The sequence below is a fragment of the Leopardus geoffroyi genome, chromosome B3 (assembly GCF_018350155.1).
Source record: "Leopardus geoffroyi isolate Oge1 chromosome B3, O.geoffroyi_Oge1_pat1.0, whole genome shotgun sequence".
NCBI lineage: Eukaryota > Metazoa > Chordata > Mammalia > Carnivora > Felidae > Leopardus > Leopardus geoffroyi.
Window position 1 is genome coordinate 44,444,534 of NC_059337.1, and position 16,924 is coordinate 44,461,457.

The 16,924-nt window shown below is 40.4% G+C and overlaps 1 protein-coding gene across 3 annotated transcripts in view; it reads left to right on the plus strand.

The window, feature by feature from the left end:
* RORA (RAR related orphan receptor A) overlaps positions 1-16,924 on the plus strand; it is a 722,413-nt gene that overhangs the window by 671,064 nt on the left and 34,425 nt on the right. For all 3 annotated transcript variants that reach the window (XM_045449541.1, XM_045449543.1, XM_045449542.1), the window contains one exon: positions 4,933-5,018. In XM_045449541.1, the coding sequence (XP_045305497.1) occupies positions 4,933-5,018 (86 nt within the window). The remainder of the gene's footprint in view (positions 1-4,932; positions 5,019-16,924) is intronic.

Below are 16,924 nucleotides of genomic sequence, written 5' to 3' on the forward strand. Positions count from 1 at the left end.
TGGGGGATAAGCAGCTTTTCTCTATCCCCACGTTGGAAAGAGCTTAAAGTCTGGAGAAGAGACTTTAATTTCGCTATAAGGCAGGATTTCTTATCAACAATAGCAATAATAATAACTACTATTTATTGAGTGCCAAATATTTCTGTATGATGTGCATGTGTATCTACATAGAATACATACATACAATAATCATTTATGTGCTGTATCATGTCTACATTATTTCACTGGATCTTCAAATATGAAACAGAGGCTCAGAGAGGTGAAGTAATTTGCCCAACCTTAAGAATTGTTGAACGTTGGTGTTAGTCATCTTAAGTTCAAAAACTCTACTCAAAATTCTATAAAATGAAGAAGAATGTTCTAGAAAGTTGATGATTTCTTACAATTATAAAGTACTTGGTTATAAAGTAATTACATATAACTTCCAGAAAGATATGTTGACATCGGTTCTCAGTAGTTATGTAAGTTTAACCAAATCATTTGTGTTGTGTCCTTTGCATCCTTGGTGAGTGGTGGCATACCAGTCATAGTATGTTCCTGATGTTTGTTATTGGAGAAGGTTAGCTTGGCTGTGAACTATGGTGGGAAATGGGAAAAAAAAAAAAAAACTAAACTTTTGAGTTAAACAAAAAAGACAAAATGTGTCCAAATCCCAGCCTTCCATCTCCCTAGCTCTCTGACTTTGGGCAAGTTATTTAGTGTCTCTCAGCTTCAGTTTTCTCATCTGAAAAATGCAGATGATGGTGATGGTGATGGTGATGGTGATGGTGATGGTGATGGTGATGGTGATGGTGATGGTGATGATACCACCTTCCTCATAGGGTTATTGGAGAAATGGATATAATGCCTAACACATTATAAGCCAAATACACGTTTCATATTATTATTGTTAGTTATAAATCCATTAGATTATCATGACATCACCTTTTCCCCCATTGAATGGGTACAGCTCTTGTACAATTGTATTTTTTAATTCTTTGAGAGAATGGGTATTTTTCTCTGGACTAAGATATCTCCCCAAAAAGGTACTGAGGAATAAGTGAAGTGTTAAGAATGCCATTGTCCATGTTCTTGTCCCTTTTATAATGAAAAGTAAAAAGCCAGCCTTTTCTCAAAGTACAATGTGAAATGACAGCCCAGCCCAAGGACCACTTGGCTAATTAGCACACTTGCATTCCAGGATTTCCTGACTCCCCGCTGCCACTTGTTGTCAGCTCCTTGAAACCGCAGAAATTTGCCTCTGCAGGTGTGGAGAGCGTGCTTGAATTACTTAGGGTGCGTGAGAGAGCAAATTATTTAGGCAATAGAGCAGAAAATGTGGGCAAATTAGAATTTTTCATAGCAAGATTGTGCATTGTTAAGCCAATTCATGATTATATGTGTACGTCTTGCTTCAGATATTCTGCTACACAATGAACGTCTTTGCTGCGATGAATATGTATGTGGACTAATTTAATCAATATACTTGTGACAGTAGTGGTGTCTGACAGAACTCATCCTTTGAAAGGCTGGCTGAGTTAATGTGTGCAGTATATATATGGGCCAAGACTCATAATTTGTCTTAAAAGAAGATTATTTTGAAAAGACACAACACTGCCTGTTAGAAAATGAAAAAGCCTGAGGGATAGAAAGCAAAGGGCAAAAGGGATTTTTGTCCTTTTCCCTCTTACTGGTCTGGAAACTCAAATTTAAAGAACTAAACTGCTTTCCTTTTGAAAAAATATTGCAAGGCATTTTTTTCCTTCATTGATACATTTGAATTCTGTGAACTGACTAAAAGGTGGAGGGAAGTGGCTTTTATGCATTGTTGGATTAAATGGAAGGTTGAGTAAGTGCCCCGCTCCAATCTGCAAATGTTTGCTTTCTGGAAATACCAACACATGTGATCAGATCACATTCAGACAGCTTGCTTTTTTGGAGCAGGTGGATTTTAATCATTTCCTATAGAGCACTTGCAACTGAAATTGTCTTCTGAGATAAGAGAGCCACCCGGGGGGTAAGCTAGTAGAATAGTTTAATCTGGCCAATCAGAACACCTGAATTTTGCTTTGGAGACTGCTCCCATCACCCTACTATGAGATTCCTAGTGAGGCTTTTCCAATTCTGATTCTTTGGCCAACATTGTCCCCTAGAACTAAGCACAAACACAGCGGGAGTCAAAGGTCTGGGTAAATGACCGCTGCTTGACAATACCGGTCAATATACAGTGAGTCCATTCAGACTAAGCATCTTGGCCTCCATAAGTCTTGTGAAATATATCTCAGGCTTGAGTGTCCTCCAGATCTGAAGACCTGGGAGCTGAAGCAAGGCTGAACCCCAAGAATTTGGGAGCCTGACTCAGACCAGCAGAGCTATGCAGTAGTTGGTACCAAACTCTGGGTGTGTGCTACAACGACCCTCCTCTCCCATTCCCCAGCCCGAGCCAAGCCATGAGTCATTCTGAGGGTGGAAGTTCCGGGCCTGGATCCCAGGGCTACCTCCATCATGAGCAGACCACTCTGTGCCTTGCACATATCACTTGCAGGATGACAGGAGCCACTGGCAGGTGTTTGGGTCTTACCTATTAAGGTGATGTTTACATCATCATTTCACTTCTCATGGATAATCCGCTGTGACCCCAGGCAAAATGAACAGCAATACGTTATTCTCCATTCGATCTAGATAGATACAGCTTTACTCAGCATTCCCAATATTGGAGGGCCTTCATATCTTTTAAAGAACTAAATAGGTGTGCTTGATCTCACTATTGTTAAGCTGGAGGGAAGGTAACTCTTGAAAGGTCCAAATTCAGCACTAACATTGCTTTAATTGCCTCAGGTAGTTTTGATACAGACTTAAACTCTAGGGCCTAATGAGGTTCATCTGTGTCTAATTTCTGTGATTACGGCTTGAGGTAAGACGTAGGAAAAGCTCAGTGTCCGTCTTTTTATTTCACATATAAATTTTGTTTAATAGATGGTCCAGATCCTTCGTGTTGCCTAATTATTCTATTCCTTAGGGGTTGGGGGAGGGGGGGCCGAGGCTGGTTCTCATTATAGACTACTTAATTCATATGGGAAAATCCAGGCCATCACTCTCAGCTGACACCACCTTCCAGAATGTCTCTACTACCACTTGGCTTTTGTGTCTCAAAAAGGTTGGACATAACTCTATCTAGATCTACAGACACTATGTGACACAAAACTTGGCCTTGACTATATTAAAAATACTGGAGGAGCCATAAATGTGAAGCATTATTAGAGTTCACTTTTCATAAAGAATTTCCTTGAAGAAATCAAACAAGACATCAAGATGTGGTGGAAGATTTAGAAATGATCATTTTTGTTAAATGCAACCTTATAACACATTAAGCTGTGTAACTCAGAATAGACAATATACGAAAACACCATTATGTACATATTAGAAAACCTCCCCATTACAGAAAATGTACTGGATGTAAGATGTCAAACAATCTTTAATTCTGGACAATGAAGCCCAGTATGTCAACACTAAAAGCGATCGACATGAAAAGGCCTCTCCTTCTAGAATAGCTTGCACTCCCTAAAAGTCACTGCAGTCCTGTACTAGTCCCCTTGAAAGGAAGTTAGCAGGTACACATGGTTTATAATGAGGTTAAATCCAGTAATTTAATGTATGCTGTTTCTGAGTATCAAATGCAAACATTGCATCAAATCCGCAGTAAGAGGTTGTGGAAATTATTCCAGGATGTGGGATTACGTTAGAACTAAGAGTGGGCTATATGTATAAGTGTGTTACTTACATCGTGCAACATAGCCCTTAGGTTAAGTCATTGCTTTGTGTAAGGCGTGGAGCCAGTTTGGGGCTATATGAAAATGAAGTCCACTTACGCTCTTGCAATTGTGTTTGTGTGTGTGAGTTAGTAATCTATGATACTATGATATCCATAGTGAAGCCCATGAGAAATAAAATTTAGCAAAATGGAACATTCCAGGTAAACTGGTGAACGTTGCCATCCTGTATCTCCAGCTCAGTGTTGATCTTTATTTCACATACAAATTATATTTAATGGGTGAGCCAAGAACTTTGTTTTGCCTAATTACTCTATTCCTTAGGTTATTTTTTTAAATCCTTAATTTTGTTCTTTCCAACCAACTGTGCTAAAGATCTATTGTGTTTGCTCAGAAATGTGCTTTGTCATCTTTGAGAACTTTGGTGTCATGTATATTAGTCTTTGGGTGGTGTTCCAGTACGAGGCATCTTCAAGTAATCAGTTGGATAGAAACACACACACGCTGTACCAGGCAGTCAATTTCCAACTTGAAGAACTCAGAAGCTACATATACGATTGGTCAGGATTCACCATTATTAAATTCAGCTAGGATATTAACTTAATGGTTAAAAGGTTTTGATCATACACAAATGGACTGATTTTTAACACATGGCAGCTACATTAATTAAAAAAGATGATTAAGGCATTCTTATCTTGCCATCATATGTAACTTATTAGTATTTTGAGTTGAATCATTTTCCTAAGCAGTCTTGACTTTTTGGAGTATATTTTTTCCCTACCAGTGGAGCTACAGTGCTCAGCCAAGACAGATTTATGACCTTTTAAAAATAATGATGGAAAATGAGATCGGAGGAAACATTTTAGTATCTGCTTTGCTCTGAGGCCTAAACTGCGAGCTCTCCAGTTCTTGAAGGCTTTGAAATGCTGATTCCAGTCTTCTTGTGGGTTCTTAAACACCTTCTCAAATGACCCATTTTAATAACCCGAAAGCTATTATATAACGAGCAGCCATAATTTAGTCCAGGGCTCTAGGGGGACCCTCACAGTTCAGCAATGAATAGTTAATGCAGTATAATGTTTAGCAGGTTATTAGTTTTCACTATACAAATGCTGATCAGGGAACGCTTTTATAAGGTGTTTAAAAGAAAATGTAATTAACTGGTTGCGTGCTTCTGTTGCAGCTCAAATTGAAATTATTCCTTGCAAGATCTGTGGAGACAAATCATCAGGAATCCATTATGGTGTCATTACATGTGAAGGCTGCAAGGTAAGCCTTTTTAATTGTTGTTGTTGTTTCTATTAATGCTGGAATGTATCTTTGCGATGTTACTTCTGCTATGTCTAAAAATTCAACTCCCTGGCATTTTGAGTGATGAGAAATGACAGGACGGAATAAATATTTTGGTGTTAAATTATAATTAAGGAAGTCGTATATATTTTTATGCCTTCCATCAAACTAACAGGAAGCTAGAGGAAAGTATTTGAGCATTGCTTGTCACTTCCAATCCTGGAATTGATTGAACTGATGAACAATCCCTTTTGGTTTTTGTTTTGTTTTGTTTTGTTTTTTTGTTTTTTAAAGAAATGACTCTGGATTTCTGTAGTGTCCCTGTTATAAACTTTATAAGAAAATATTTCCAATGATTTAATCAGAATGTAATCAGAATCTTACTGTTGGCACACATATGTTGATATATCTAGCCAAATTACAGCAAAGCCACTGGATAGAACTCGTTTCTAGTCCTAATGCCACCACTGTCCCTCTTGCTTGGGCTTGTTTTAATCTTTTAGTGACTCAGTTTCTTCATCTATAAAGTGGGCATAACACCTGTTCTTCCTACCTTTTAGAACTATTCCAAGGATAGCGTGAAAACCTGTAAATAAAAGTCCTTGCAAACTGAAAAGTGCTATTTAAATCGAAATATTTTCATTCTTCTTGCTGTTGTTACTACTTAATTATCGCTGATGCTGATCGAGGGCAATACGTTCAGCACAGGCATAATGTGGGAATGGGAATAGAGATGTTTATCCTCATCATTCAAGACCTCCAAACCCAGATTGCCTCTGTTATTCAAATTTCAATTTATTAAGATTTAAATCCTCCGGCTTATATTGGAAGGGCCTTGAGACAGCTTACAGGATAAAACAGTGCAAAATAAACAGGCAAGAAGCTATTTAAACATGCAGGAGGCCTCTGAGACAGTTGATTGCCACTGAACCAGGCCTGATTAGCCCTAAGGCGTTTTGAGGCTAAGGCAAAAAAATAAAATAAAATAAAATCCACAAATTTGGTTAGCTTTCCTTCAGTGAAATTAGAAAATATAATGTCATAAAATACAAAATCACCTTCTGATAACAAATAACTACTGGGAGATTTCAGGGAAATTTGCCTCGTAATTTCCTTAAGTCTTTGTTTTACTCTTAATCATGGTAACATGTGTTGCTTTGTACGCATACAGATCCGCTGTATTGATCCCATCTTGGTGCTTCGTGAGCTTTCTGCACACCGCCAAGCACGCTTTTTTTTTTTTTAAATCATCTGCCTTTTAGGAATAAGGGGTTTGCTACTTAAAGGGGATTTTGAATTGTTCATCGTTACATCAGTCCTCAAGGCCTCAGGTTCTAGATTACTAAGAAAAAAAAATTATGTCCTTTTACTTCTTCAGTTTGCCCTCCCTCAAAATTAACCAATTAAGTAAATAAAAGTAGACACAATGAAATCAACTGCGTGACCTGTGCCATCCCAGGATGTAAGGGAGGGTGGTCTGCCTGCAACGACTGACATCCCATTGATTTTCAAAGTTAATTCAGCTGATGTGGCTGGGCAGCCGTCACACTTCACCTCCACCTACTCTGTGCTCACACCTCATCCTGCTGGAAGATGACCCAGCCTTTCTCGGTAAAGGGAATACAGACGGCGATGCCCCCTACCAGAAATTCCAAGCAAACATGATACTGTGCGTTGCACAGCACCTGGGTATTTCCTGAAGTGGACAGGGTCCTGGGCATTACCCACATATCCCTTCATTCTGCCTGAGAAGCTGACTACTCTCTCTGAGTCTCTTAGTAATGCCACGTGTCGTTTTCTGTGCCAACCAGAGTAAATACCTAAGAGTGGCATCTGAGGCAGGGCCAGGGTAGAGGTGGGGGCCACCTCGTATGAATACCCAACAATTCAGAAGATTAATTAACAACAGGCTGTTCAGTAAATCAGAATTGTCTGAGAACCACTGGGTTTACATAGGCATAAACAATGTGTGTTTTCTTTTTACTCCCAATGTTTATTTATGACAAAAATAACAGCGATAAGAAAACAAAAGGCACAAGGTGCCTAGGTGGCTCAGTCGGCTAAGTGTCCAACCTCAGCTCAGGTCATGATTTCTCGGTTTGTGAGTTCAAGCTCCACATCAGGCTCCACAGTGACAGCTTGGGATTCTCTCTCTCTCTCCCTCTCTCTCTGGACCTCCCCTACTTGCACACATGTGCCCTCTCTTTCTCTCTCACTCTCTCTCTCAAAATAAATAAACTAAAAAAAAAAAGAAAGCAAAAGGCAGCTATTATTTCATAGTTATCACTTTTCTAGATTCCCTTCCGGATCTCATACCGCCTCAATGCCAAAGTGAGGGGTTTTTTTGGTTTTTTTGTTTGTTTCTTGGTTATCTGTGGTTCTATTCTCCTGGAATACAGGAAATCACACTGACTTTATACACTGGAAATCACAAAGACAAACAATTAAAACTTAGTTTTATTAACAGATTGGGCCTATGCCCAGCCTGGGACCAATGCAGTGGTATGTGTTGATATCTGATGCATATGGTATTTGCTCTGCAATTATAATTTCTCTCTGCTATAATTAACATTTTTATCTCTAGTTGTGGTGAAGTCTAGAGACTTCTGCTTTTGCCGTTGGTGTTAATGATTTATCATGCTCTAACCAGGTGAGGGTGGTTACAGCATCATAAATTGTAAATAGTTTATCTCTGTGATAGGATCATTAGCCATAAGGAAAATTTCTAATTATATACATAAATAGATATCTAATGAAAGGAAGGAAAGGGACTCAATCATTTTTGGAGCTAATCACTTTGTGAATGTATTTTAAATTGCATTTTAAAGTCAACCACCTGAAACCATTAGAAACCAGAGAACCTATTTAATTGCTGAAATGATCATTTATTTTACCACATATTTACTCAGGTAAGCATTGCACATCAACAGCAAAACTGATAGAAGTTTCATAGCTGTTTCTCTGCTTCTTGGGTGTTCCCAGCTCACCCTCTCCATGTCCCCTTTGCTACCTGTGGAAAGACAGTATTGCGTCACACTTATGATCTGACTCTGGAACAAGACTGCCTGGGTTTGAATCTAATTCTTCTGTTTACTGACTTGAGCACCGACCCAACCTCTCTGTGCCTCTTTCCCATCTGTAATATCAAGATAGTAATTGTAGTTATTTCCTGGGGTTATCGCATGCATTTAGGTAAAGCCCTGAGAAAAATGCCAGGCGTATAACAATCACTCAGTAAGTGTTGGCTGTTGTTATAATCGTTCCTAGCCAAATTCCACATGCTTGAGTCATGCTACTGTAGTCAGCTATCATTTCTAGGACATGTAGGGGTCAAGTCTTAATTTTGTGACCATTTGCTATTTGTTATGCAGACCTTGCTAATAAAAACAAAATAATGAGAACCACCCCCATCTTGGGGCCAGGCACCATATAAGAGCTGTAAGGGGTCCAAAGACATAGAAGACCTGATCCTTCCCTCAAGCAGTTTATGATCTAGTTGTAGAGATGAGGTCTGCATAGGAAAAGCTAAATAGCAATGCAAGAACTAAATCCTAGGTTTAGTAAGCCAGAAAAAAAAATTTAAAGCGGGGAGGGAGTTCAGGAAGAGATCCACCCATTTAAGGTCAGTTGAATTTTGACAAAGATGCCAATTTAATTCAATGAAAGAAAGATGGGTCATTTCAAACAATGTTGCTGAAACAACTAGACATTAATATGAAAAAGGAAAAAATTAACTTCACGTTTATACCTTTCCCTGAAAGCAAAAATTAACTTAAAGAATGTACTAACTGGGGCACCTGGATGGCTCAGTGGGTTAAGCATCTGACTTCAGCTCAGGTCATGATCTTACTGTTTGTGAGTTCAAGCCCTGCATCTGTGCTGTCAATGCAGAGCCCGCTTCAGGTCCTCTGTCCCCCTCTTTACCCCTCCCCCCACTCACATGTGCCCACATACACATGTGCTCACTCTCTCGCTGTCTCTCTCAAAAATAAAATAAAACATTTAAAAAAAGGGTCAGAGGAGCGCCTGGGTAGCTCAGTTGGTTAAGCATCTGACTGGATTTTGGCTCAGGTCATGATCTCATGGTTCATGAGATCAAGCCCCATGTTGGGGCTTGGGATTCTGTCTCTCTCCCTCTCTCTGCATCTCTCACCCCACCCCCTGCCCCACTCACTCTCTCTCTGTCTCAAAATAAATAAACATTTTTTAAAAGAAGAGGAAGAAAAAAAAGAATATCCTAAGAAAACGACATAATGCTGTATTATTTCTAGAAGGAATCATGTTTTTGTAACAGTAGACATACAAATATTTCCTCAGACCACACACTGAAGTCCTTACCTTATTTTAAAAAATAATAAATTGGACTTCATCAAAATTGAAAATTTGTGCCCTTCAAAAGCTATCATTAGCAAAACGAAAAGGCAAGCCATGTACTGGAAGAAATAGAAGGAAAAAAAGCCAAATCTGAAAATAAATAAAAGGACAAAAATAATAATAAAAAGGAACAATAACAAGGACCATCTCTTCACAAAACCCGGACAAGGAGCCAATAAACACATGGATACAGTCTCAAGATCTCTAATCGTTAGGGAAATGTAAATAAAACCTCAGGGAAATACCATGACATATTCACCTGAGAGACTAAAATTAAAATAGAACAAAACAGCAGCAAGACGAAGAAGAACAAAAACTCTGCCAATGATAAACCTGATGAAGATACAGAGAAACTGGTGAATTTTCCAGTCTCCTGTCATCTGGGGGCAGGGCTGTGAAATGGCACAGCCCCTCTGAAGAAAGGTGGCATCTCATAAGCATCAACCTAACATATGACCTCACACCCGATCCTTGGTGTTTCCCGGAAAGAAACACAAGCACCTGTCATAGAAAAACTTTTCTGTGAGTATTTGTAGCCCCTTTATTCACAATGTCCACAAAGCTTTGGAAAGAACCCAAATGCCCGTCAAGTGAAAAAGGAGTAAAAGTGGGTGGTGGATGGATAAAGAAGATCCATAGAATGGAATGCTGTTTGGCGATAAGAGAGAATGTACCCTGTATGCACAAAACAACATTCTGGTAAATGAGAGAAGCCAGAAACAGAAGAATACATACCGTATAATTGCACTCAGAAATCATTCTACAAGAAGTACCAATCTTAAATCTATAATGGCAGAAAGCAGATATGGTTACCTAGAGCCAAGGTGAGGAATGACCGCTAAGGGAAGGACACTTTTGTGGTTTGTGGCAATGTTCTAAGGTGGCGGTAGTTACACAGGTGTGCCCATTGTCAGAATTCTTCAAAGTGGACTCTTCACTTAGTGGTGCGTTTTTGTATTTAATTTATGCCTCAGTGAAGTTCATTTAAAATATATATAAAAATGGGGCTCCTAGCAGTGTCCGATTCTTGATCTCGGCTCAGGTCATGATCTTGCAATTCATGGATTCGAGCCCTGCATCGGGCTCTGTGCTGACGGTGCGGAGCCTTCTTTGGATTCTCTGTCTGCCAATCTCTCTCCTTTCTCTCAAAAAGAAATAAACATTTAAAAATAAAATAAGGGGCACCTGGGTGGCTCAGTTGGTTAAGTGACTCTTAATTTAGCCTCAGGTTATGATCTCACTGTTTATGTGATCAAGGACCATGTTGGTCTCGGCACTGACAGCACTAAGCCTGCTTGGGATTCTTTCTTTCTGCCTTCCCGTGTGCACTCTCTCTCTCTCTCAAAATAAATAAATAAACTTAAAAGTTTAAAAAAAAATAATATATGCACTTAAAAAGAACAAAATCCTGGAGTAATGTCACAGTCTATGATGTGGCACAAACAGCACATACCCACTGGGCAGCAAGAACCCACAGACGGGAAAGTCTTGGTTGTATTTTGCGAACAACATATAATCTGGTTTAAGTGGGGCAAAGGAAAACAAGGACAAATAGGTATGCCATTCCCAAATTTATAAAGAGTCCATTATGCCAAGGTTTTTATTATGAAGGTACTTTACTTGTTCTCTTGAAATAATGAGGTAACAGTATACCAGCCTTGGTCATGCCTTGAATGTTGCATCTGAGAAAAACATAGATAATAGGTCTGCAGGGGTGTGGGTCTGTCACTAAAGATATTTTTGAGGTCTTGGAACAGAATTGAGTCTTAGCACTGGATAAGTTAGGAGGCGGGTGTGGGGTAAACTGAGGCAGGCCTGCCTGGGAGGAGGGGCCAGGCCATGGAATGGGCAGGCAGAAGAAAAGGCCAGAAAGAAAACAAGAGGCTGCAGATATTAGGGTTGAGGTTCAATCTTCAAAGTGAATAAAACTGCTGAAGTGTTTATAGAAAAATGACACTGGTTGAGGTTTCCTTTGAGAAATGGCCCTATTTGTCATTCCACTTCCCTTCCCAGCTTCATTATTAGATACAGTGGCTGCTCAGATGATGATGAAGAAAAATTTATCTCATGATAAAAAACACAGGTTTTTTTTTTTTTTAAATCTATATTCTTTAGATTTTTTGGATATACAGTTTCAACTAACTTTTTAAATAATAATGTACGGTCAAGTGTTGGAGTTAGCAAATTGATTTCTGATTACATTTAAGACCTTTTGCTCTTGATAAGGTAACAACAGGCTAGCATTTGTTTGTCACATACTTATTCATCAATTAATACATGTAAGATGATGTCTTATGCAAAGTTTGCTTTTCCACCCAGAGAATTTGGAGGAGTATCTTTGCATTAACAGTATGCTATCTGAGGGGCGCCTGGGTGGCTTTGTTGGTTAAGCTTCAGACTCTTGATTCTGGCTCAGGTCATGATCTTATGGTTGTGGGATCGAGCCCCACGTTGGGCTCTGCTGAGCATGGAATCTGCTTAAGATTCTCTCCCTCTTCTTCTGCCCCTCCCCGCCTTGCACATACACATGCTCTCTCATATGCACTCTCTCAAAACAAATGATTAAAAAAAAAACAATATGCTATCTGAGGTTAACAATAAAAAGCCTTTCAAAGATAGCCAGAGTGCAAAATTGGTACTTTTCTTTTTTTCTTTTTTTTCCTGAAAGAGTTAAAGCAATTTCTGGAGCTTTTTATGTTTTAGGCTAAAAAGAAATGTCCATAAATATTCCATTTAGGCTCCAACTGTTTCTTAGAGGATTTTAATATTTGTATTTCAGTTGTGAAATGTTACTAGCTTTGGAGCAATTTTATCCACTTTTCAACAGTGATATATTCCTGCCCAACACTTTTATTTTTCCTTAAGTTTATTTATTTTGAGAGAGAGAGAATGTGTGTGCATGTGTGCAGGGGAGGGGCAGAGAGAGGGGCAGAGAGAGAGAATCCCAAGCAGGCTCCACGCTGTCAGCACAGAGCCCGATGCGGGGCTCAAACCCAGGAACCATGAGATCGTGACCTGACCTGAAATCAAGCATCAAATGCCCAGCCGACTGAGCCACTCAGGCATCCCTAACCCTTATTTTAGTGTTTTAAAACACCTGGACCCCATATTAGAGCTAGCCATTTAAAACAAAAATTAGACTTGGCTGTTTCTGCATCCTGTGACATCAGGGTTTCAGTTCTGTTATATACAGGTGATAAGAAAAAAAATGTATGTAGCTCACTCTTCCAGTCCTGTGATGAAATACACTGGTAGTAGAGTGTGTTAAATTCCAATGGGCATCCAGATGATTTGGATTTTTTTTTTATCGTTGTATTTTTTGTTTCTTTGTTTTGGTCTTAATCATGTCTCAGTAACTACTGCCCTTCCTCGGCTCACAGGCAGTGCTGGGCTTATGGCCTTGTCCTCAGTAGGGGCTCTAACGTAGTGTCCGACTCTGGGCAGGGCCCCTCATGCTTGCCTGGGGAATCCCTGCTGTTCAATGTGTTCATTTGGATTGGGTCTGAGTGTCGCAGATCACAGTATGCCAAAGCAGACGTCTACGCTTACCAAACATGACACGTGAGGTCAGCTTTAATCAGAGATCATTTGCACATACAATTCTACAGGGAGGCCAGTCATTATTGAAGGAGAAAGTTGTTCAGGAGATCTGTGATGCCATGATTTATTGCTACCAGATGTATGCGTGTGGAGCTGTACCAGCTAACTTTTGCGAATGGGGTTGCCTATTCTTTTCTGAAGAACAAATTCTCTTCTTCATTTGCTTCCTTGGGGAATATGATTCCTGCCCCCACCCCACCCCCTGCAACTTAATTCTATCATTTCCCTCTGCCTCTTCCTGTCTCTGATTTTAATCTATTCATGCCCTCTCCTCCCCCCTCAGTAAGATTACGTTGGCAATTATTTTCTTTCTTTCTTTCTTTCTTTCTTTCCTTCTTTACTTTAAATACTTAACTCTCTCCCCATGTTTATCCAAAGATGTTTCTTCTTCCTCGCTCCCATATTTCTGAATATTCTCAACAGAAACTTCCCGAGAGAAATAAAATTGTAACAGTTCATCTTTTACATAAGGGATTCTCTGCTGTGACAGGGACACACACAGTCTCTTCAAGAGCTCCCCCCCCCATTTCAATTTTTTAGTTGTATCGGAAAATACAATAATTTAGGCAGGCATAGGAGCATTCACAATAAATCATAGAGTTATGAATAAATCTTGGTTGTCAAAAGCAAATGTGTAGCCGTTCCAAAGCGTCTGCCATTAGAATTCAGCAAGGCAGCTGTCAGCTGTTTTCTTGTAATTAAACAGCCAATGAACAGCTAATTAAGACATATGTGTATACAGAAGTGGAAGTGGGTATGTTAATGAACTGTAGGAATCAATTCATTAAGTGAAAATTGTCAAAAGACCAAACATCGGATCAGCATTTCAGCCTATGCCTTACTGAGAAGGAGCCCCAAACAGGAGGGGAGCCCTCTCAGAGCAAGATCCTCTGAGCACCTTTCCAACCACACCCATCGTCCTCCGTCCAGCCAACCCGCACCTTTGGGCAAAACTATTAATAACCCCCATAGGCAATGCCATGTTTATTAAGTAGATCCAGCAAATGAACATGTTTTCCTACCCATATGTAAACCTGGTATTCAGTACCCTGCGAAATGTCACCTCCCTCTCCTGTGTCTAAACCATTATACGGAGCTTTGAGTACAGAACTGAAGAGTGGGCCTTTTGCGTTTGTTTGGTTTTGTTGTTTATCTGCTTTTGTTTGATCTGCCCGACGTGTTTGCCTCAATGCTTTTTTGGTACTGTATTAAGAAGTCTACGGCATTTAGAATAAGATGCACCCAGGATTCAGCCCTTCCCCTTACTTGCTGTGCGACTTTGGACACATGGCTTAGCCTCTGTGCACTCTGATTTTCTCATTGTAAAACAGATACAGCAATACCCACTTTGCAAGGTTGATGTGAATTACAGATCCATAATGTTTGCAAAGTGTCCTACATAGTGCCTGGTATTGAATAGGTGTTCCGCATATGATTGTCACCACAGGTTTTAATCAGTACCATCTTTTTTTCCCTCTGGTCATTCATTCAACAAGTATTTGTTGACTTCTTGAAGTACTGGGTTAATTACTGGAAAGAAACAAAGCAGTCAGTGAGGGAGACCTGGCTCTGAGCGTATACATGGGAGGGGGCCCTCAACCAGTCTTGGAAGGGGCAAAGTCAGAGAAAGTGATTATCTCAGTGAATTCTTAAGAGAAGGGGAGAGGGGCGCCTGGGTCGCTCGGTCGGTTGAGCGTCCAACTTCAGCTCGGGTTGTGATCTCGCGGTTTGTGAGTTCGAGCCCTGCATCGGGCTCCGTGCTGACAGCTCAGAGCCTGGAGCCTGCTTCGGATTCTGTGTCTCCTCTCTCTCTGCCCCTCCCCTGCTCATGCTCTGTCTCTCTCTGTCTCAAAAATAAGTAAAACGTTAAAAAATAATAATAATTAAAAAAAAGAGAAGGGGAGAGCTTCTGGGAAATGGGGGTGAAATTGGGGGGTTGTGGGGGTGGCTGTCCTATGAGGAACTGTGAACACAGCAGTTTAGGCTTGGCCAGAGTATGACTTTGAGAAGAGGAGTGAATGTAGGAGAGAGTTGCCTGGATAGGTGGTTGTGGCCTGGTCAGTAGTAGAGAGCTATTCAAGGGCTAATAAGCAGAGAAGTGGCCTGATCAGGTTTATGTTTTAGAAAAGATCTCCAGTGACTGTATGAAAATGGATTGGAGAGAGTGTGAATGGAAGCAGGAAGTCCATTTGGGAGGCTGTATAATAACCAATTCAGGAGATTATAGATATGGAGCATTGAGAAAATTGCAGTAAAGATGGAGAGAAGTAGATGGATTTGAGAAATATGAAAGTGGCAAGAAACAGCCTAATACGGTGACTGCTTGGGTGGAGGAGGGGAGGAGGCAGAGATGCAATGAAGCTTATCGTTCTGCCTTGAGTAACTGGGATGAAGTTGGTCCCTTGGCTGAGCAAGCAAACACCGAAGGAGACAAAGCTAGGAAACAAGCGGTGGGTTGGGATGTGTTCTGTTCTGGAATGAAGACAAAACCATTCAGCTGAAGTTTCTAGAGAGTGTGTGTGTTACAGGGTTGGGGGTGATAGGGCTATAGAAGGCCAAGCCACAGCTTTGGCGAAAGGCGCATCCTAAGTAGGGAAGATTCATTCAGATAGTGTGATGGGAATCTGGGGAAGGACTGGGCTCAGTCCAGTCACTTGCTGGTCAGTTTTTAACAGCTGACTCCTTGGAAAACAGTGTCTGTCTGTATGTACCAAACTTCAGTGTATGTTTCATGGATATGTGACACAATTTACAAGTAGTAAAATCTACAATATTCTTTATTATAAACATATAGACAAATAGTTGTCACTAAATGCCCCCAGTGATCTTTGCTGAATTCCTCCATCCGTAGGTACAGTTGCAGTTGATGACAGACTGTAGTGCCAACATGAATGTTGATACTTTCATTTACATTAATGAATAAGAGGAAAATGAAATAAGGAAAACGTGTTTTGGAACTTCACTCATTCATCAGTGATGACGTGAGCAACCTCTTTCCAGAATCAGATAATAGTTTTTAAATACTAGAACACTTCCTCACATTTGTTGTGCTATTCACAATGTGGTGGGTATAGACATTGCGTACTTTTTTTAATTTTTTAATTTAAAAAAAAATGTTTATTTTTGAGAGAGAGAGAGTGAGAGAAGGAAACAGAGTGTGAGTGGGGGAAGGGGCAGAGAGAGAGGGAGACACAGAATCTGAAGCAGGCTCCAGGCTCTGAGCTGTCAGCACAGAGCCTGACGTGGGGCTCAAACTCATAGACCAGTGGATCATAACCTGAGCCGAAGTCAGATGCTTAACCGACTGAGCCACCCAGGTGCCCCAGAGACATTACATACTTTTAACTTTAACCCACATTATTGTTTTCTTGATCACTTTAAAAAAAATTTTTTTTTTACATTTATTTATTTTTGAGAGACAGAGACAGAACGTGAGCAGGGGAGGGGCAGAGAGAGAGGGCGACACAGAATCCAAAGCAGGCTCAAGGCTCTGAGCTGTCAGCACAGAGCCCGATGCAGGGCTCGAACCCACGAATCGTGAGATCATGACCTGGGCCGAAGTCGGACCCTTAACCAACTGAGCCACCCAGGTGCCCCTTCTTGATCACTTTTTATTTAAAAAAAAATTTTTTTTTCAACGTTTATTTATTTTTGGGACAGAGAGAGACAGAGTATGAATGGGGGAGGGGCAAAGAGAGAGGGAGACACAGAATCAGAAACAGGCTCCAGGCTCCGAGCCATCAGCCCAGAGCCTGACGCGGGGCTCAAACTCACGGACTGTGAGATCGTGACCTGGCTGAAGTCGGACGCTTAACCGACTGCGCCACCCAGGCGCCCCTTTGATCACTTTTTAAATCTAGACAATAAGGCAGAACAATAAATCAAGCCCTGATTTGTAGCTTTTGCCAGTT